The sequence below is a fragment of the Phyllobates terribilis genome, unplaced genomic scaffold (assembly GCF_046119375.1).
Source record: "Phyllobates terribilis strain yellow unplaced genomic scaffold, ASM4611937v1 Scaffold_11__3_contigs__length_659146591, whole genome shotgun sequence".
NCBI classification, from domain to species: domain Eukaryota; kingdom Metazoa; phylum Chordata; class Amphibia; order Anura; family Dendrobatidae; genus Phyllobates; species Phyllobates terribilis.
Genome location: NW_027362771.1, coordinates 623057759 through 623081168, shown reverse-complemented (window position 1 = coordinate 623081168; position 23410 = coordinate 623057759). Strand labels below are relative to the sequence as shown.

General features: G+C 43.5%; 1 protein-coding gene across 1 annotated transcript; it reads right to left on the bottom strand.

Moving 5' to 3' along the window:
• Positions 1 to 1374: 1374 nt before the first annotated feature.
• LOC141167423 (extracellular calcium-sensing receptor-like) lies at positions 1375 to 22929 on the bottom strand. Its single transcript, XM_073654829.1, has 7 exons — positions 22922 to 22929; positions 20399 to 20614; positions 20011 to 20302; positions 18500 to 19318; positions 3209 to 3436; positions 3005 to 3128; positions 1375 to 2282 (listed from the first exon to the last, which is right to left on the bottom strand). Exons 1-7 carry the CDS (start codon positions 22927 to 22929, stop codon positions 1375 to 1377), a joined length of 2595 nt encoding a protein of 864 aa, XP_073510930.1.
• Between the last annotated feature and the right edge of the window lie 481 nt (positions 22930 to 23410).

Here is a 23410-nt window from a genome sequence, read left to right as displayed (position 1 = left end):
AGAGGTGGTGAGTTACCCTTCAATGGAAGTCTGCAAACAGAGGCTGGGCAGACATCTGTCTGAAATGATTTAGTGAATCCTGCTTTGAGCAGGCAGTTGGACCAGATGACCCAGGAGGTCCCCTCCAACTCTACCATTCTATGATTCTATGCCACTGGGTGCAGCCATGTCTCCGAGTGCCAGTGGAGCTATTTTTCAACTTGACAACACGAGGCCACATGTTTCTTGCGCTGCTGTGAGCAGCCTGCGTGTCTTACATGTGCTTTCATGGCTTCAGTGTTTCTGGACTTTCTTCAATCAAACACATTTGGGATGTCATTGTTCGGCGATTGCAAAGACAGCTGCCAGAAGTGGATCCCGATGATTTGCCCAATTGCATGCAATGTAGCAGAACATTCCTCAGACGAGCATTAATAACCTCATTGATAGCAGCCAAAGTGTATAAGTGCAAGGATTTCTGCACGTGCCTGATACTCAATACTGAATAAATTAAGATGTTTTGAAAAATTTGTTTAGACTTTTTTTTATCATTCACATTTCATTAACATGTGTTACGTCAGCGCTGGCGTCCCTGTTCAGTCACTCTTCCTCCTCCTGGAGGGTCACCAATGTGTCCATCCACTCATCTGTTCTGCTCGGGTCCTCACCACATCCGCTTCCTCCCAAGATCTGCACACAGCGTGCAGATCTCTTGGGAGTGTGGTCAGGACACACACACGCAGTCCGCGCTTCTTAAAGGAGCAGCATGCACACTTCTTTAATGTCCCTCAGCCAATATCTGGGAGACATCAGATATGTAAGGCACCCTCCCCTATAGGGAGGTGCCTGAGCAACTTTAGTGTTTAGTGTGTTCACTACTGTCTTAGTTGTATGGTCCCTGTGTTTGTGCTCCCTGAACCTGACCCTGACTGTCCTGTCTGAACCTCATCCTAAACCCATCCTGCCAGCGCCTAGTCCTTATCCTAATCGACTTAGTCTGCTCCTGTACCGCTACCCTCTCCTGTCAGGTAATGTATGAAACTGGATGCTATAATGGATATCCAAAGAGATACAGTTAGTTCTGGATTACATTCAATGTATTGCTTCTCATTATAAATGTCTCCCAACCAACAACATGGTGGACCTCAAACATCTGTTGGTAGACACCAGACATCAGGAGAAATAAAGCCTGATCCATAGTTTCCTTGGATGATAAGCCACTGCTCTCTACCCATTGCAAACTTATTTATACTCAGTCAAGCAAACTGTGCATGGGCAAAGGGGAATTTGGTGAAATGTTGTTGGCTGAAAATCTACCCAAAGAATATAGCCAGCTTTGGACTTTTTGAACTTTATTGGTGACTCCTACATTGAAGTTCGGTTCAATACCTAAGGTTAACCTTTATTTTTTCCAACAGTAAGATGATCTCTTGAGTTCATGTCGGGTCTAAACAATATTATATAACATTTAGGTAAAAACATACAGATGACAAGAGCCCAACTGGAGGCCAAGATGGCAAAGATCTCCATAGCTACTGTATACTTCCCACGAGCACTTAAAGAAGCTGGGATGAAGGATATCCAGACACTGAGGAAGGCCAACATGCTGAATGTAATGAACTTAGCTTCATTGAAACTATCAGGAAGACGCCGAGCGATGAATGCTACAATGAAACTGATAGTGGCCAGGAAACCAAGATATCCCAGCATACACCAGAAGGCAATTTGAGAGTTCTCATTGCATTCAATTATAATAACTCCAGGTTGAGTATTTATATTATTTTCTGGAAAAGGAGGAGCCAAACTCATCCAAAATACACATAAGATAAACTGTATGAGAGAGCAAGTGAATACGATGATGTAGGACACTTGAGGTTTTGTCCATTTCCTCAAATTGCTGCCAGGCTTGGTGGCCATGAAAGCAAAGACGACCATAATGGTTTTAGCCAACATGCAAGAAACACAAAGGGCAAAAGCCATACCAAAGACAGCCTGTCTCGTTAGACATGTCCCAGGCTTTGGGTAACCAATAAACACTAGAGAGCAAAGAAAGCATAATGAAAGTGACCCAAGAAGGAGACAACTTAAGGTATAGTTGTTGGCTCTCACTATTGGAGTGCTTTTCTTATGTACAAAGAGACCCAAAATAGAGGGTGGAATGATGCCGGAGATTGCACTGACAGCAGCCAAGGTGGATCCCAATACATCTTCATAGGCCAGGTATTCTGTGGTCTTTGGTACACATTGGTCTTTCCCAGGATTTGGCCACAAATTCCAAGGACATTTTAGACAATCAATCGAATCTAAACAGAAAGTAACAAAACTTTACTCCAAGGCCATTCCCTGTTTCTTAACTCCCCCTATAATTTTCTCATAGACAAGCTAGTTGGCTGTTTCCATTAACAATGAACAGAATAGTGAGTGCAGCTCTGGAGTATTATTTTAGGCATCCATATCAGATATGATGATGAATGGTTATAATACTTTGCAAAGTCAGGGGATCAACCAGGACAACATCTTTACGTGGTCCTTTCCTTCACTCTAAATTATGCTTAGGTTTTTGGGTTCCTAGATACATACACTATGTAAATGATCAGAACACATAGCCATATTGTAGGCTCCATTTTATGGGTTTTCCTACATTCCTACATAGTAATTTAAGTCCTTTTTTGACTTTTCTCATTTGACTTCTCAACCATAAACTTGAATTTTCTAGAGTACCGTAGCTGAACCCTGACTTCTCAACTATGCTGCATCCCTCAATTGGTACTGCATTTTCTCTGCTTAAATTTCCATTTCTTTCAATGAGTATAAGTTCTTTACACCCTATATGAACTTGACTTAGATGAATTATTTTGTGCTCCCAATTAATGGAGCGTCTGACTGAAGAATATACTGGTCATAAGGATTATGTTTTTATGTTTATGGCCACCTTGACTTTTCATGGGCTATTTTTTGATACTTCCAATTTTCTTGTGTTCTTGATCTGTGTCATCTCCAGTAAGTAAGGTTTTGGCAGACTTACTTGTTTGGTTTGAGATTTCTCCTTGGGGGCATGGGATGCACTGGAAGCAACAGGTCGGTTTTCCTTCTATAATCACTTTCCTAGAACCTAGAGGACAACTCTGACTGCAGACAGATGTCGGGACCTTTGTATGAAGGATTAAATGAGCCAGTGAGAACCTAACATTGTGAAAAATTTTAAGCTTCCATTTATACTGTACTTTACCTGGTGATTTCCTGAAGGCCAGACAATTCCATTACCATCAATATTGAAGACTTTTCCGTCAGTGGCTGCAGTATCGTAGCTTCCTACTCTGACATGTTTCATGACCCCATCACTTCCAAGCTGCCAGTTAACAATATCATATATAGCTGGGACATCTCCATTTCTATCGAAGAAGACCTCTCTTCCGTTGCTTAATTTCACATGGACATTTTGTATGTAATGTGTCAGCTGTGAAAATAAACACGCAAGCTTTATTGGACTTGTGTTTAGATGATTTTTGCCAGAATATCATTGTTTTTATAGAATAAAATGATTTTGCATGGAACACATTTTCTATGCACATATGCTCCAATCCAATGGAGCAGTATCACGATCATGTGACTGCTGCCCTATTTTAGTGCGAGATACAGTACTGCCATTCTCAAGACTGACTTGGTCCAACAGGTGAACATTTGAACAATACCTACAGTGGGTACGGAAAGTATTCAGACCCCTTTAAATTTTTCACTCTTTGTTTCGTTGCAGCCATTTGGTGAATTCTTAAAAGTTTAATTTTTTTTCTCATTAAAGTCCACTCTGCACCCCATCTTGACTGAAAAAAAACAGAAATGTAGAAATTTTTGCAAATTTATTAACAAAGAAAAACTGAAATATCACATGGTCATAAGTATTCAGACCCTTTGCTCAGACACTCATATTTAAGTCTCATGCTGTCCATTTCCTTGTGATCCTCCTTGAGATGGTTCTACTCCTTCATTGAAGTCCAGCTGTGTATAATTAAACTGCTAGGACTTGATTTGGAAAGGCACACACTTGTATATATAAGAACTAACAGCTCACAGTGCATGTCAGACCAAATGAGAATCATGAGCTCAAAGGAACTGCCCAAGGAGCTCAGAGACAGAATTGTGGCAAGGCACAGATCTGGCCAACATTACAAAAGAATTTCTGCATTACTAAAGGTTCCTAAGAGCACAGTAGCCTCCATAATCCTTAAATGGAAGAAGTTTGGGACCACCAGAAGTCTTCCTAGATCTGGCCATTCAGCCAAACTGAGCAATCGTGGGAGAAGAGCCTTGGTGAGAGAGGTAAAGAAGAACCCCAAGATCACTGTTGCTGGGCACAAAAGATGCAGTAGGGAGATGGGAGAAAGTTCCACAAAGTCAACTATCACTGCAGCCCTCCACCAGTCAGGCCTTTATGGCAGAGTAGCCCGACGAAAGCCTCTCCTCAGTGCAAGACATATGAAAGCTCGCATAGAGTTTGCTCAAAAGCACATTAAGGACTCCCAGACTATGAGAAATAAGATTCTCTGGTCTGATGAAACAAAGATAGAACTTTTTGGTGATAATTCTAAGCGGTATGTGTGGAGAAAACCAGGCACTGCTCATCACCTGCCCAATACAATCCCAACAGTGAAACATGGTGGTGTCAGCATCATGCTATGGGGTTGTTTTTCAGCTGCAGGGACAGGACGACTGGTTGCAATTGAAGGAAACATGAATGCAGCCAAGTACAGCGATATCCTGGATGAAAACCTCTTCCAGAGTGCTCTGGACCTCAGACTTGGCCGAAGGTTCACATTCCAACAAGACAATGACCCTAAGCACACAGCTAAAATAACAAAGGAGTGGCTTCAGAACAACTCTGTGACCATTCTTGGCTGGCCCAGCCAGAGCCCTGACCTAAACCCAATTGAGCATCTCTGGAGAGACCTGAAAATGGCTGTCCACCAACGTTCACCATCCAACCTGAGGGAACTGGAGAGGATCTGCAAAGAAGAATGGCAGAGGATCCACAAATCCAGGTGTGAAAAACTTGTTGCTTCATTCCCAAGAAGACTCATGGCTGTATTCACTCAAAAGGGGGCTTCTACTCTATACTGAGCTAAGGGTCTGAATACTTATGACCATGAGTTATTTCAGTTTTTCTTTTTAATAAATTTGCAAAAATTTCTACATTTCTGTTTTTTTCAGTCAAGATGGGGTGCTGAGTGTACTTTAATGATAAAAAATATGAACTTTTTAGAATTTACCAAATGGCTGCAATGAAACAAAGAGTGAAAAATTTAATGGGGTCTGAAAACTATCCGTACCCACTGTATAAGACCTAGCTAACCTTCTTTACTTATTTCAAGGACTTGCTAATTATAATGGCTATAGATTTTTGTTTATCATGTCCATAACAAGCTCTCCTCCAGGTAAAATGGTCATGTTCCTTCACTTGTGCCCCAAGGAGTGTGTGTCAAGATTGTAAACTTCTTTCTACTTGTCTTTAGTACGGTCCCTTCACTCTCAAGTTACATTGGTCAATCATAATTCAGCATGAATGAAGTGCTCGTTACCGTACCTGCAGTTACTTCACCCTGCTTCACCTATGGATTGCTATTAATTCCATTGCTTCATTTTCACAGAGAAAGAGAATAAATATTCTTGTATCCTAACTTTACTGAGAGTAAGCAGTATGTGAGTGAGGAGAGTCTGAGCATTATACATTTCAAATTTAGGCACCATCAGACAGAAAAGTGACTTCCCACTCGAATCTCCCAGTAAAAAAAGTCTCTGAAAGCTGCCGAACAAGTAAAGAAATTTTTTATTTCTGCTCCCACCCATCCTTAATTATCCTCTCTCGTCTTTTGTTAAATATGTTGCATCAGATAACCCTAATTTGGTGTAAATAAAGTGTACATTAGCAGATCTGCAGTTCCTGTATCTTGCAGCTCCTTTTGTCTCTTTATTTACCTATAAAAGGTTAATAATCCTCCTTTTTAAGGTTGTGCAACAGATGAAGAACCATGACAGTTTGTGAGCATGGAGAGACTTTATATTAGGGGAGCCTTAAATTGCAGCTTGTACAAGGTTGCCTTCATCACCTGTCCTTCCCATTTGGTGAGAAAAGCAGCGAAACGCGAAAATATATTCATTATTTGGAACCGAATACGTAACTGAGTCTGGAATTGGCATTTAAATGAAATGATAACTATATGAGCATGAACCTATGAAGGATGGGTGAAGACACAGCTTGTCTTCTTAATTATGCCAGACATAAATTCAGTAGGCCCAGAGACATAACTATTATTCACGAGTCTGGATGTTAACTCTTCTTGAAGGTTGACTTGGTATTTGTATTTTGATAACTGGCTGTTATTTACCTCTTATATCAGCTCCTACAGTGTATTGTACTATTATCTTTGCAAGACAGGGATGCAGGGTCATTGAACTATGCTGTTTGTTAATATGTTGATTACACATAATACCAGCCCATGCAGCTTGTTGACTTGCATTGTTTGGGTGGTTATAATTAGTGTTGAGCCACCCCCGTAGTGTTCGAGTTCGGTTCGGTTCATCGAACACCAGTGTGTTCGCCGAACTGTTCGTCGAACTGTTCGTCGAACACCTTCGAACACCGTTAAAACCAATGGCAGGCAAACAAAAACACATAGAAACACATAGAAAATACCTTCAAAGGTGTCCAAAAGCTGACAAACTGCTCAGAAGACACAACTAACACATGGAAAAGTGACAAGAACATATAGTCATGCGAAAAGAAAAGAGGTGGAGGAGTAAAAGGAGGGGGAGACACAGATATAGGCATGTCATGCCCTTCTAAAATCCAAAAAGTGAGAAGCCGACACGTTCAGTCCGCTCCTGCCCGTGCCACCTCCGCGTCGCCGGGTTTGTGCCAGAGCCGCGGTGAACCCTGACGGCCAGCCCCCCTCTCCCAATACTGGTGCCTGTCCGCTGGTGGGTCGAGCGAGCCCCCCTGTGGTGGAGGCAGCTCTAAGCTTTTTAATTTAAATTGTCTCTCTAATTTGAATGAATACACTTTAAATCCATTTACAAGGATCTATTGGAGGGCAAGTCTCATGCCAGCAGCCGCGTAATTCCAGCTCCAGTAGCGTCCACTAAAGCTGCTGCAGTTAAAAAGCTTTTATAAGGATCGAGCTCGGCTGTCCACCGCAAGGCATCCTACTGCCAGTCCCAGCCCCTATGCCTTGGGGTGCCTCCTGATGCTCTTCACTGAGTATCCCGTGGTCCCGAAGCATTTCCTTTGAAAAAATTAAGTGTCCAAACTACAGGTGGTGTAGCTTGCTTAACAGCCGGGATAATCCGCTGACTAGCAGACACTGCTACTAGGCACAAAGTATTTCCTGGGCTAGATGCAGTTTAAAATTTGTAATTAGATACTCTCGTTGGATGCTGAGAAAGCATTCCATAGAGTCTCCTGGCACGCCATATATGATTCTCTTAAAAAGCTTGGGGTAGGGGTCTAGGGGACCCTTTTATAGCCAAAATCACGGCCCTGTATCGCAATACGTCACCTAGGCTGAAGATAAATGGAACTGTAGCACCCTGAGGGCTCGGTTGCTACAGACGTATTGCACCTCACCCAGAGGTGTGATATCTCACTCTCAGGTAAGGATGTAGTGTGGATCAGGACCCGACACCTGCATGCATTACACCACATTGCCGTGGGGCAGGGCGACCAATATGCCCCTGAGATGGGCACGACAATCCCTGTCCCTGGCTGGAGTGGGGGGAGGGAACACTGAGGAAGGGGAACCCTGTAGTGCAGGAGCAGGGAGGAAGCAGTTCCTGGGTGCATTGAGAAGGGAGTATAAAAGGTGGGCACCATCTTAGTTCAGTGCAGAGAAGTCTGAGCAGAAGTGGCAGGGAGCAGGGGCTCTGCATGAGCTCTGCTCCGGAGGCGGGCCTAGTAACAGAGGCCCAGGCCTGGAAGAGGGAGAAGGAAGGAAGAGGAGCGGAGAAGGCTCCAGGAACGAGGAACGAAGGGATCCCAGGGGTGCGGACGGGCGAGTCGCCACCGCACGCCCGAATCCACCTGCGTGGAGGGGTCAGGCCAAAGGGGGAGACCGGTCCCCGAAACTAGTGGAGGCAGGAAACGACCCTCAGCTAGAAACAGGAGGCTGTGACATTTTATGTGGTGCAGCCCCTCGCTACACCCGCTAGGAAGGCACCACATAGGGTCAGGGAAACTGGCGCCAAGTTTACCAAGAGGAGGCCCGAGGCAGCCGGACAGAAGGGTTGGTAAGAAAGGCCAGACAAAGGACACACAAAGGGGGTCCTGTGAAGCGCTCCAAAGTTATCTGGGAGTTGTCTGAGCCCCTCACCTGGTGAGCACAGTACGACGTGGGCAGCCGTTACCTGCAGACGTGGTCTGGATAATAAGAACTGTGAGTAAAGGCCCTGGACTGCATCACTGACTCCGTGTCGTTACTGCTGCTGCCCTGCACCATCACCCCCATCCTCCGCATACACTGCCCTGAGGCTATACTCCTCCCGTGGGGAGTTATGCTACGCTCTGCTGCACCCACAACACCAGCCTCAGCGGTCTGCCCTGGAGCGGCGGTTCACTCTGACCGCAATCCACGGGTGGCGTAGTCGGACATTTAAACATCAAAACCACATAAATAGTTCCGCCACTGGTTTGACCGCCCTGAGCCACGGAACCGGGTCGCCGCCACGGAGACTACAACCACCAGCATCCACCAAAAAGGGTCCGCCTCCGGGTGTCCCAAGGCCCAGGGGGCGCGTCAGAACATTTTCATCACCTTTCACAATCACCAATGGGACAAGGCAGGGATGTTCTCTGTCCCCTCTCTTATACATCCTAGTGACGGAGCACCTGCTCTCATCAATTCGCCATAACCCCAATATTAGGTGGATTGAGGTGGAGGCACCGAGTACAAGTGCTCTCTATTTGCTGATGATGTCCTAGTATATATCACTCAATCACATATATCCATCCATGCTGTTATGGCTGAAATAGATCACTTTGTTACATGGTCAAATTTTAAAATCAATGCAGCGAAGTCTGAGGCCCTCGATGTCTCCCTCCCCAAATCCATATAGGATTCCATCCAGTCCAACTTTCCCTTTGCCTGGCCCTCACAGGGTATCAAATACTTAGGAATTCCTATTCATAGAGACCTCTCCCATCTATGTTATCTTAATTTTGGGCCCTTTATTGAACAACTCCATACAGACCACGGTTGGCAAGTTAGAACTGTAAGATTCACTACGTGAACCACTGGTGTTTTGTGGAAAAGCACATGTACACTGTGTTCCAAATTATTATGCAAAAAGTGTTTAGGAGTGATAAGGGAAGAATTTGTTTGTTTGTCAGTTAAACTCATTGATGGTGATGTGTGTCAGGGCTCTTTATATGACTGTAAGCAATTGCAGACACCTGTGCTAATTAGTTTGGCAGGTGTGTCCAATGAAAGGCAAGACTACTTAAGAAGGCTGTCTCACATTATTAAGCAGCCTACATTTTCTGCCAAAATGGGAAAGAAAAAGGATGTGTCGGCTGCTGAGAAGCAACAAATTGTGGAGTGTTTAGGTCAAGGCATGACTACAATCAACATTGTGCGATGATCAGGATGAAGTGTCTTGGCAATCAAGAAGTATGTAGCTGATTCACAGTACACACGTGTGCGTGCTGATAAGGGCAAATTGAGGACTCTTTCCTACAGGCAATTACGTCAGGTTGAAAGAGCAGCGGCAAAAAAGCCTTGTCATAGCAGCAGACAAGTTTTTGAAGCTGCTGGTGCCTCCAACGTCCCCCGAACAACAAGATGCAGGGTCCTTCAGAGGTTTGCAGCTGTGCATACGCCATCCTGTCGACCTCCTCTATCCACTTCACACAAGCAGAAACGGCTCCAGTGGGCCAAACATTACATGAAGACTGATTTCAAAACAGTTTTGTTCACGGATGAGTGCCGTGCAGCGCTCGATGGTCCAGATGGATGGAGTGGAGGATGGCTGGTTGATGGACACCCCACGCAAACACGGCTACAGCGCCAACAAGGAGGAGGTGGAGTAATGTTTTGGGCTGGAATCATGGGGAGAGAGATTGTCGGCCCCTTTAGGATCCCTGAAGGCGCTAAAGATGAACTCCATAATGTATGTGGATTTTCTCAAACAGTTTTCCTGCCATGGTTCAAGAACAAGAACCGTGTATTTCACAGCAAGATCATTTTTTTGCATGATAATGCACCATCTCATGCTGCACATAAAACATCTGCATCTCTGGCTGATATCGGCATAAAAGGGGACAAACTTATGGTGTGACCCCCATGCTCCCCTGACCTCTACCCCATTCAGAACCTTTGGAGCATCATTAAAAGGAGTGTCTATGATGGCGGGAGGCAGTTCACATCTAAGCAACAGCTCTGGGAGGGTATTCTGTCCTCATGCAAAACAATTGAAGCAGAAACCATCCAAAACCTGACAAATTCAATGGACGAGAGAGTTCAGAAGCTCCTTTCGAACAAGGGGTCCTATGTGAAAATGTAACATCACCTAGAATAAAGTTTTGAGTTGAAAACTGTTTGATTTCAGTTTCTAACAACCTGCTAATGCTTATAATTTCAAAAGTGACCATTTTTTTGGTCTTTATTAAAATGAAAAGGTTGATCGAAAAGTTTGGGGGATCTAAGAGTGTGGCAACCCAGTAGTCATGATTACTTCGAATTCTGACAATATGAGGGTCATGCTGCAGGTAGTGCAGCAAGAAGGCACTTATGTGTCTTGCGCATCTCGGAGCCCCAAAATTATTTTCCGGGCTAGATGCAGCTAAAAATTATTATTAATTTTAAATCTGGTGAAGCTTTAGTATAGATGGCCTAATAGGATCAGTGCTGCACACTGCTACAAAGCCCAAATTATTTTCCAGTCAAGATACAGATAAACATGATTAGTAATTTTAAATCTGGTGGAGCTTATTATAGATGGCCTAATAGAATCAGTGCTGCACACTGCTACAAAGCCCAAATTATTTTCCAGCGAAGATACAGATAAACATGATTAATTATTTGAAAGCTTAAAACGGTTGGTAGGGTGATTTTAACCAATCATCAAGCTTTTACTCTCCCCAGGATGACACAGGGTAGAAAAGTCGTTTCGGATCCATGATTTGTTCATCTTTATGAACGTGAGTCTGTCTACATTATCAGTGGAGAGCCGCGTGCGCTTATCTGTCAGCACACCACCAGCAGCGCTGAACACACGTTCAGACAGAACGCTGGCTGCGGGGCATGACAAGATCTCCAAGGCGTAAGTGGCTAGCTCCGGCCATTTATCCAGATTGGAAGCCCAAAAAGAGCAAGGGTCCAGTGACACAGTCATGGCTTCAATGTTTACTTGGAGATACTCCTGTACCATCGTCTCTAGGCGTTGACTATGTGTCAGACTTCTTGTCTCCTGTGGCCTTGCAAAGGATGGGCTAAAAAAGTGGTGAAATGATTCCGCAAAATTGATGTTACCAGCAGATACTGTGGTTCTGTTACGGTTTGAGTGCTGAACACTTGACGGTCCCACGGTTGGCAAGTTGGAACTGTGAGATTCACTACGTGCACCACTGGTATTTTGTGGAAAAGCACATGTAAGATTCTGCAACAGTCTCTGCTGATACTCCTGCATGCGTGCATCCCTTTCTATGGCAGGAATAATTTCTGCAAATTTACTTTTGTACCGGGATCTAACAGTGTGGCAACCCAGTAGTCAGGATTATTTCTAATTCTCACAATTCGAGGGTCATGTTGCAGGTAGTGCAGCAAGAAGGCACTCATGTGTGTTGCGCATCCAGGAGCACCAAGTCCCTGTTGTGTTGGTGGCGAGGTAACAATCATGCTTCCTTCCTCTGTCCTCTCCCCCCAACGTCCCACAACAGAAATGTGATCAAGGTCTCCCTCATCTGTTGAGTCTTCCATCAGTTCGTCCTCCACTTCTTCCTGGGCTCCTGCACCTTCCTCACTAGTTTGGCTGCTACCATGCGCCCTGGTAAAACCATCTCCCCCACCCTCACATGCCTGCCGCCTTGGTGCTGCCGACCATCTGGACCTTGCAGATGTTAGCCCTTCCGCATACAACTCCTCCTCCTCTACTTCCTCCACCTCCTCTTGTGCCACCACCTGACTCCGAATTCTGTTTAACATGTGCTCCAGCATGTAAATCACCGGAATAGTCATGCTGATAATGGCATCGTCAGCACTAAACATCTTCGTCGCCATTTCAAAACTGTGCAGAAGGGTGCATAGGTCCCTGATCTGAGACCACTCCTCCAGTGTGATTTGCCCCACCTCTGGATCTCGTTGGCCCAGGCTATACGTCAGAACGTATTGCACCAGGGCTTGTTCGTGCTGCCACAGTCGCTGCAACATGTGCAGAGTTGAATTCCACTGGGTAGGCACATCACATTTTAGCCGGTGAAGTGGCAGGCCCAACGACTTCTGTAGAGATGTAAGTCGCTGAGCTGCGGGATGCGAACGGCGGAAGTGAGCACACAGCGACCGTGCCCTCTGCAGAAGGCCATCTAGTCTGGGATAGTGGGCTAAAAATTGCTGGAGAACCAGGTTCAACACCTGAGCCATACAAGGCACGTGTGTGACATTGCCCCGGCGAAGGGCCGCACCCAGGTTTGCAGCATTGTCGCACACGGCCTTCCCTGGTTTCAGGTCCAGTGGAGACAACCATTCATGAAATTGGTTCTCCAGAGCTGACCACAACTCCTCAGCTGTGTGACTCACATTTCCCAGACATTTCAATGTAAAAACCGCCTGATGACGTTGAGCCCTACTGCCAGCATAGTAAGGAGGTGTGCAGGATCCCTTCTGCACAGTTAGAAAGCTTGTGGCATGACCAGACAGGCTTTGGGTGCAGGTGGAAGACCGAGAGGAGGTTGAGGAGGCAGAAGCAGTGGAGGAACTTTGACATAAAGAGGATTGACGCACAACTCGTGGGGACGGCAAGACTTGGACAGCAGCCCCTTGTCCTGCTGTCACCATAGTTACCCAGTGCCCAGTCAGCGACATGTAACGCCCCTGTCCATGCCTACTCGTCCAAGTGTCTGTGGTGAAATGCACCCTGTCACACACAGAGTTTCTCAAAGAAGCGGTGATGTTGTGTGCGACATGCTGGTGGAGCGCAGGCACACCTTTCTTTGAGAAGTAGTGCCGACTGGGCATCTGGTACTGGGGCACTGCGACGGACATAAGGTCTCGAAAATCCTCTGTGTCCACCAGGCAGAAAGGCAGCATTTCTGTAGCCAAGAGCTTGCAGATGGTGAAACTCAACCTCTTAGCTTTCTCATGGCTAGGAGGAAATGGTCTTTTACTTGTCCACATCTGAGGGACCGAGGACTGGCTATTGTGCTTAGACGGGGTTGATAAGGGTGTCCCCGGCAAACTGCCGGTCTGTGAGGAAGATGCAGGCGGACATGTTAGGTTGCCTTGATCCAAAGGTGGTGCTATCGATGTCGGACAGCGCTCAACACCAGCTGGTGTTACCACCTCCAAAGAAAAAGATGACCTGCCAATCACGCTGGCTGTTGCGGGTAAAGAGGTGGCAGGTCTGCGCCCCAAAACAGGTGTGACTGCTGTCCCCCCAGTCACAGAGGATGAAGAGGCCGCGGATGCACAAGATATGGCAGACGGTGGTTGGCCCGGCCGGCTAGGCCGCATTGTAGCACACTGAGCTTCCCACTGCAACTTATGCTTCATGTCCATGTGCCGGTTCATGCATGAAGTACTCAAACTATGTATTTTTTGGCCTCTACTTAGCTTTTGCTGACAAATGTTACAGATAACACGAGTTGGGTCATCTTTATCGATCTGAAAAAATGCCCAGGCTATGCAAGGCTTAGCACCCATGCGACCTGAAGAGCCACCACGACTTGTGGTGAGAGGCAGAGTTGTGTTTGAGGATGCAGTTGTTGACGTGCTTCCAGTACTACGTCTCTGTCCAGGAAGGCGCAACCTGACCTCGTCGTCACTAGCATCTTCCTCCACCTCCTCTGCTGACCTCATCTCTTGGCTGACTGTGGGTTGACAGTAAGTGGGATCTCCAACCTCATCATCATCACCCTGTGCGTTATCACACCCGTCGTCCTCAGAGCCAACCTGTTCCTGCCCTGACAAAAAACTAAAGTTGTCGCTCCAATCAGGTATTTGAGTCTTATCATCGTCTTCCTCATTGTCTCCACCAACAGGAGTTACAGTTTGGGAATGAGGGTCTACATTATGGTCAGAACCTTCTGCGTCTGGTCCTGGATCCGACTCATAAAGATTCTGGGCATAAGTGCAGATCATTTCCTCGTCTGGATTCACAGAAGCGCTGGAGTCGACCTCTGATTCCCAGGCTATAGTATGAGTAAACAGCTCTGCAGACTCAACCATCTGTTCTACCTCATACTCAGACGGGCAGCTGGAGATTTGGGAGCTGTGAGGAAGCAAGTGCGATTGGGGTGACACCTTTGAGGACTGGAGTATTTGTGATGTTGAAGTTGATGTGGAGGAGAGCCCACTTAAAGGAGCACTTGATATCCGTTGAAGCACCTGCTGTTTTTGTGCCTCATCTGGAATTTGTAGTGATTGGCGTGGCCGTAAGAAAGGGATCTTATCACATTGTCCGCTAAAAGAAGTAGACATTTTAGTTTGGCTGGAAGATGGTCTTTCTTCTGCAGATGTTACTGTTGCTTTAACACCTACCCCACGGACACAACCTTTTTCCCCTTCCCAACACGCCTATTCCCCTTTCCACCAGCAGCAGGCCTTTTTCCACTCATTTTGGTGGTTAACTAATTCACAACTCTGGAGTTGTTTGCACAAAAAAACAATGGATGGGAACCGAGCAGAGCTGAGTGGCCAAACTGTGGTATTAGGCCAAAACTATTGGCTGGGTTAGATGCAGAAAAATTTTTTATTCAATTTGCAATCTGATGGAGGTCAGTATAGATGGACTAATAGAACAAGTCCCACACACAGCTAGAAGCCCAAATATTTTTTCAGAGGTAGATGCAGAAAATTTTTTTATTCAGTTTGCAACCTGATGGAGGTCAGTATAGATGGACTAATAGAGAAAGTCCCACACACTGCTAGAAGGCCAAATATTTTTTCAGAGCTAGATGCAGAAAAAAATTATATTCAGTTTGCAACCTGATGGAGGTCTGTATAGATGGATTAATAGAACAAGTCCTACACACAACTAGAAGCCCAAATATTTTTTCAGAGGTAGATGCAGATAAAAATTATTTTTAATTTGCAACCTGATGGAGGTCAGTATAGATGGACTAATAGAGAAAGTCCCACACACTGCTAGAAGGCCAAATATTTTTTCAGAGCTAGATGCAGATAAAAATTATTTTTAATTTGCAACCTGATGGAGGTCAGTATAGATGGACTAATACAACAAGTCCCACACACAGCTAGAAGCCCAATATTTTTTCAGAGGTAGATGCAGAAAAAAATATATTCAGTTTGCAACCTGATGGAGGTCAGTATAGATGGAGTAATAGAACAAGTCCCACACACAGCTAGAAGCCCAAATATTTTTTCAGAGGTAGATGCAGATAAAAATTATTTTTAATTTGCAACCTGATGGAGGTCAGTATAGATGGACTCATAGAGAAAGTCCCACACACTGCTAGAAGGCCAACTATTTTTTCAGAGCTAGATGCAGAAAAAAATTATATTCAATTTGCAACCAGATGGAGGTCAGTATAGGTGGACTAATAGAACAAGTCCCACACACAGCTAGAAGCCCAATATTTTTTCAGAGGTAGATGCAGAAAAAAATATATTCAGTTTGCAACCTGATGGAGGTCAGTATAGATGGAGTAATAGAACAAGTCCCACACACAGCTAGAAGCCCAAATATTTTTTCAGAGGTAGATGCAGATAAAAATTATTTTTAATTTGCAACCTGATGGAGGTCAGTATAGATGGACTAATAGAGAAAGTCCCACACACTGCTAGAAGGCCAAATATTTTTTCAGAGCTAGATGCAGATAAAAATTATATTCAATTTGCAACCTGATGGAGGTCAGTATAGATGGACTAATAGAGAAAGTCCCACACACTGCTAGAAGGCCAAATATTTTTTCAGAGCTAGATGCAGATAAAAATTATATTCAATTTGCAACCTGATGGAGGTCAGTATAGATGGACTAATAGAGAAAGTCCCACACACTGCTAGAAGGCCAAATATTTTTTCAGAGCTAGATGCAGATAAAAATTATATTCAATTTGCAACCTGATGGAGGTCAGTATAGATGGACTAATAGAACAAGTCCCACACACAGCTAGAAGCCCAAATATTTTTTCAGAGGTACTGTAGATGCAGATAAAAATTATTTTTAATTTGCAACCTGATGGAGGTCAGTATAGATGGACTAATAGAGAAAGTCCCACACACTGCTAGAAGGCCAAATATTTTTTCAGAGCTAGATGCAGAAAAAAATTATATTCAGTTTGCAACCTGATGGAGGTCAGTATAGATGGACTAATAGAGAAAGTCCCACACACTGCTAGAAGGCCACATATTTTTTCAGAGGTAGATGGAGAAAAAAATATATTCAGTTTGCAACCTGATGGAGGTCTGTATAGATGGATTAATAGAACAAGTCCCACACACAGCTAGAAGCCCAATATTTTTTCAGAGGTAGATGCAGAAAAAAATATATTCAGTTTGCAACCTGATGGAGGTCAGTATAGATGGACTAATACAACAAGTCCCACACACAGCTAGAATCCCAATATTTTTTCAGAGCTAGATGCAGAAAAAAATTATATTCAATTTGCAACCTGATGGAGGTCAGTATAGATGGACTAATAGAATGATGCTATGCCCAAAAGATTTTACTTCACTAGGTGCAGTAAAAAAATTGGTATTCTATACACAGGTGGTGTATCTTGCAACACAGATAGGCTACTCCACTGACTAACACACTCTGCAATAGGCCAAAAAGGATTAGCTTTGCTAGATTCAGCCAAATGCTGTGAAAAAAACTTGCACAGCACTGGCACAGACCTGCCTGGCAAAAACTGATAGGAACTGATGTAACCTAGTCCTGAAAAGGACTGCAATTACAATTAGTCTTTACTCCCACAATCATTCTATTTAAGAGCACAGACCTGCCTGATAAAAGTCGTAGGAAATGCTGTAACCTAGTCCTTAAAAGGACTGCAATCACAACTATTCCCTACTCCCAAGCTATCTGTAGATTTGTGCGAAAATTGGCTTGAAATTAACAAGGTATAGCGCACACAGCAACAGCGGTGCCGTCTAACACGCAGCTGCAGCAGTGAGAAAATGGTGGCGATGGGGAAAATGGCTTGGTCTTATAGGGCAAAGACATGTGACATACACTGCCAATGACACATGCCCTTGCTTGTGTGAAAAAAAGCACTTCGCTCCGTGTGTGCGCTGCTGATAGGCTGACAGATTTCACCTCCCCACTGTAAATGCGGGAAAGAGAAAAAAAAAATGAAGATCTTCATTGTTCCTGCAGAGATCCATCCCCTGCCCCTCCCCCCACCCCGCTGTACACTCAAACTGCGTATTAACATTAATTTTCATCATTACTGAGAAAAAATCCAGTTATGATTTTGGTGCACGAACAGTTATCGAACATAACCTCGAACAGCCGAATTTTTCTCAAATTGTTCGTGTTCGCCGAACGGCTCGAACACCGCCCAAAACAGCTCGAATTTGAGATTGGCGAACAGTTCGAGTAGAACAACGCTCATCTCTAGTTATAATTTAACCTTCCATGTTTGCAAATCAAAATTGAAGGATGAGCTGTGGCTATTCAGGCACAGTGAGTTAATATCATCATCCCTGACCCTTGACCTGTGGATGATGGCTTGAAAGGACAATTGTGAACTATAAAAAGGGGACTCTTGCTCTATCCCAAGGCTCTCTACAGGATATCAGCTTAAGAACACAGATCTGCTCCTGTGACCATCGATGCACCCTCAGAGGCGTTTTAAAGAATCCAGGTTGGCACAATGAGGTCACGTACCTCCATGGACTCTCATCTTCCTAAGTTTGCCGCTACCTCCTCCCTGTGGGTGCCCGCCCAAAGCGGAGCGCCACTGGTTGTGGTAGTTGGCCCTAGAAGTCTCGAAATCGAAGCTGCTCAAATTCCAGTGAGCCAGCGACAGGGTGAGATTCTGTAATTTTCCACCATTTTTTGTATTTGCTGGGACTCTTCAATATGTCATTGTCTGTTTGGTGGCTCAATAAATTATTGACACACTATTTTACCTTCACCCTGTGTTGTCTGAGTAGTATTATGCCCACGGGAGATCCCCGTGTCTCTGGAAGCTGAAATTTGGAAACTTGCACCAAAAGGGCAGAGAATCCATTTTAAATTTGTGATGAGGCCCTTCTTCCTCAGTGTATATTAATATGGCACACAGTGATAAATTTTGAGCTTGTAATGCATAAGTTCTGCACAACTTTTCTACATGGCCTTCAAGATCCCTACCTGCCAAGGTTTGACATTGAGGATATCGGCACATTGCCCACCAAGAAATGGACCTTTCCCTTGCTGACACATCTGAATTTCTTGTAAAGACTGAGCTATCACATAAACTGAAGTATAAATATTAAAGGAACTTCTTAAATTAGAGGCATCAGTGTAGGCATTGTCAACAGCAAGTAGGCTTTCATTTCTGGTACACAATTTGGTGTCCATGGTATAGTTCAAACTCTCAATAAACTTGCATCCAAATACATTTTCCCAAAATATTTTGGCTACAATTCCAGTGGGATTATTCAGTGGATCAACTTTTCCGAGGTAATCCTTAAATCCAGGAATGGTTGAACTGTGGAAGGCGAATCCAATGGAACCTGAAAGTAGAGTAGAATATTTGTCTTCCAACAGAATTGTTGAGATACACCATGCTTCGCTGGCCACAAACACCTTGCCAGTGACTTTTTGTTTGACCATCTCATCGATGAGTGGATTGAGGTAGATATCTGTAGAGAAGAGTACCACGGCCGTAGCAGTTGACTCTTTGATAACCCTAGTAATGTATGGTGCGTTCTTATCATCCTGATCAAGTAGGAGGAATTCTGTGAAGGCAATGCAAGCTCCAGATCTGAAGATTTCTTGCTTGATGACCTGAATTCCTTGCTGGCCGTAGTCATTACCCACACCCACCAAGCCCACCCAGGTCCATCCAAAATGTATTAACAGTTGAGCCAGACCCTTTGATTGGAAATCATCACTTGGAACAGTTCTGAAAAAAGATGGAAACATGGCCCGATTACTTAGAAGAGCACTGGTGGAGAAATGACTGATCTGTAAAATATAACAAAATTTTACAAATTAAATGTAGGACTGCAATAAGGGCTGATTAGTGTAAAACACAACCCTACTGCTGACCTGCTGAAATGATGACTATAAGGCCTTTTCCAGCTAATCTTGTTTTCCTCCCCCTGATGACAGGATAACCTTGTAAGGAAGTGGAAATGTTTTTGAGTTGTGAATCTAACGCAAACCTTGTTCTACATTGCAATCTTTGAATACAAGTTGTTGGGGACCCTTCTGTTTCCATTATATGGCTGTCAGTCTAGGACCTCCTGCTTGACTCTTTGCTTTTCTCACATCAGTGCCCCTGTCACTTATAGCCATGTTCCCACTAATACTGGTCTGACACCTCTCATCCAGCCAAATCAAAACTCATACTTTGCACTGACAAGGGGCAGTACCCCGAAAGACAGTGTCTGAAAATTGAATTTCTGGTCTTGGCTTTTTATCCTAAGTCATGTGATAAGGCTCGTTAAAGGGTCACTATTGACTTTTAGGATTGCTGTAGGAGGCACTAGAGTTTTAGTCCTCTTCCTCTCTGAAGAGACAATTTGTCCACTGATATAATCACATGAGTATACAGGGTATCACTCCCACCCCTGACTATTATGGTTCAAAACAAAACAATGATTGATAATATATTGTAGCATTTGGCATCTTGATTCTGTGAAACTCCTACATACTTGAGGATATCGATAAATTCCCAGCACATGGGCCATGAGAATGGAATAAGTAGACATTGAGTGACCAAGAATTGCAGCAAGTGTTGGCTTTTCTTGGCAACGATAATTGGGCACTGCTTGGTTCTTTCCAGAGATCATCCATAACGTTCCTTCTAGCTCCCTAGGCAGAATGGAGCAGGAGTCCAATGCATGGTAGCCCAGTGTGATATTACGGAGAAGATCAGAACTTCCATTAATTTCCTCCAAGGCAAACCTGATGGCCTGATATTGCTGGAAACTTTCTAAGAAAAACCTGGGTGGGAAAAGGGGAAACAGAGTAAAAAAAAAAGGTGTCCAGAAATAATAAACTTATTTACATACCATGTTAAAGAATGTCACAGAGTCTTACATGGTACAGGTGTCCGGAGAAGGGGCTTCTATAAATGTTAGTTTCGGGGGTACTCTATCTGTATGGAAAGGGATCACAGCTCCTATAGCAATATCTCCCTTCTGAAATATTCCAGAAAGACTGGAAATACTCAGGCGACATCTTGAAGTGGAGAAATAGACAACTGGCGCAGAGAGAATGAGGCACCAGACAGTACTGTAGATGTGAATCCTCAGCCTGTGGTCACAAAGAAGAAAAAGGAAAAAAATGTACACTTGAAGTATATTTAGTGACAATTACAGTCATACACCCCGATTCATCATTGCTGTTTCCCAAGTTTTCTGGAGTAATTTTTCTCCTTTTGGGTGGCTTAATATTTGTGACTTATTCTCTAAGTTTGTGCCACTTTTTTAAGTTTCTCTTTTTATGATTAACTTTGCTGATCCAAATATTTTAGCAAATGTCATTTTTTGTCACATCTCACTTTTCTTCCCTACCTGGAGTAACGTTTCTGGCGAAGTTTTCAATTTTGGGCGCATTTTTATTCAATTGTGTGACCTTTTAAACAACTTGTGACTTTTAGCTCTAAAATGAAAATAAAAACTGGTTAAAAACTAAATTAAAGAGCATTTAGGCTTTTGAGCAAAATTCATGGACTGTATGCGCCATTTTGCAAAATCGGTCTCAGAAAATGTCAACGAATACTAACAGACATAAATGTATGAAATCATAAATGGTGAAATTAGGCCATAGTACCTGTAACCCCTTCACGACATGCAGAGTACATGTACGGTCCAAGTCGGAAGCAGGTGTATGAAGGGGGCTCATTGGGTGAGCCCACCCCATACTAGGCAGGTGATGGCTGTGTGTTACAGCCCGGACCTGCCGCTAACAATTGCGGATGGAGTGGAGCTCTGCCCAAGATTGTTAACCTGTTAGGTGTCAAACTCTGATAGCAGCAATAACAACTTGCCGGCATGGGGGTGCAATTATTCCATGCGCCCATCAATGTGCCCAACACCGATGGGTTGCTAGGACAGCTGGAGGTCTGCTGAAGACCCTGAAGACCCTAAGCCTTGTCATTACAGTACATTATTTGGTAAAATGAATGGTGCTATTAAAACGCACAACTTGTCCCTCAAAACACAATACCTCATATGGCTCTGTGGACAGAAAAATAAAAAAAAGTTATGGCTTTGGGAAGAAGAGAAGGAAAAACGGAAACGCAAAAACAGAAATTGGTGGCGGCGTGAAGATTAAGATCAGTGGAGGCTTATTGTAGACACGTTGTGTAAGGTCTTTCTTTTTTATTCTAAGAAAGGGTATAAAAAAGCACTAAAGTAACTATAGTCGTTACATGTAGTGCCCAAATACTGCTACCACATGCACCACCCAAATAAAAGCATAATATAATGCCTCATTAATTATACCATTTATTGAGGAACTAAGACAGCCAAATATCCCTTAACCCATGGAATTATATGACTAAATAACAGTAAAACAAAGTACCCAAGTAATACCACCATACTGTGCCCAAAACAATAGCTCTATAAGGTGTTTCTATTATACTTTTTTTCTGATTGTTCTACTCCTGGTTTTGGCTTACAAAAACTGATGTAAAATACAGACCAAATATTGAACATGTGAACATGGACTAAAAACTGAAATTGTGAAACTATCTCATCACATAATATAGCACAGCCAGGCCAGGAGGGACTATCATAGCCAGTATAAAAGCAGAAGCAGGGAATGCACCAGCCTTTTTTTTGGTAAATATGGATAATGAGATAATGTTACAGTTCATAGCTTAAGCCATAGAGATAGGGAGAGAAAGCCATAAAAAAATTAATAAACTATACAGATAGTGTGTGACAGCAAAGCAGTGAAAAAGAATAGAGATGAACAGAGAATAGTGTCGTACATGTTTTTCAGTTCAATTGGTCCAGTTGGACGATATCTAAGAGGATTGAAGTGGTAAATGGAAGCCTCTTACAATGGAATAATTTTGCCGTTGGGCTGTTCCGGCCTTCATTGTACGGTATTGTATGTCATACATGTACGGCATAGTGATGAGCTGCTGGTACATGTATGGTGGGATATAACCTAAAGGCTAAAACCCTGCTGCAACTCTGATCCACGTAGTTTAATCCTTTAGATGCCACAGTGAAAAATAACCATAGCATCTAAGCTGTTGAAGAGAGAAAGGAGTTGATAAAAGTTGAAAAAAAAAAAGTTTTCTTTCTACATAATTGCTATTGCTGCATCCTTAATGGCGTGAGCTATAAAATGATCTTGTTATTTAAACCACACTATGAACACAAAAAAATAAAATAAACATTATAATATGCCAGAATTGCTGTTTATTGCTTTTTATTCAGTCTCCCAGCACCTGAAATACGTCCTATATACAGTATGGAAAATGTAATTTTTTCTACGTTTCCTATATTGCACATCACATACAGTTTTATATTACACCATACAATAATGTATTCGAATACTTTTAGTGCCATCTTCCTGCCTCTTCTCTACATGATCTGATCTCACCTCGTCATGCTCGCTCCTCTTTTTCTTCGTACACGGTAGAATCATTCCCCTTTATAAACCTTGTCTATTGTCCCTACAGAATATACTCTACATGGACTTCTTCAGGCGCCAGACCATCACACTGAGCGGGTAAAGAAGAGTCTGCAGAGACCAGAGCCGATCACCAGAACAATCTTCTAGGATGAGACGTAATTATCTCTGTAATTAGGCAGATAGAATACAGAATAGAAGCGTGTATCATCAACACGTCTTATCCATCCATTGAGCCGTGGCCGTAATATTATATAAGCATTGAAAAATATAGATTACTATTGTTGTACAATATGCAGGACTGTGCAAAAGGTTTAGGCAGGTGCGAAAAAAATTCTGCAAAGAAATAATCTTTCAAAAATAGAAGTATTAATTATTCATTTTTATCAAATAACAATCTGTAAAGTGACTGAACAAAAGAGAAATCTAAATGCCATCAATATTTGGTGACTGTCCGTC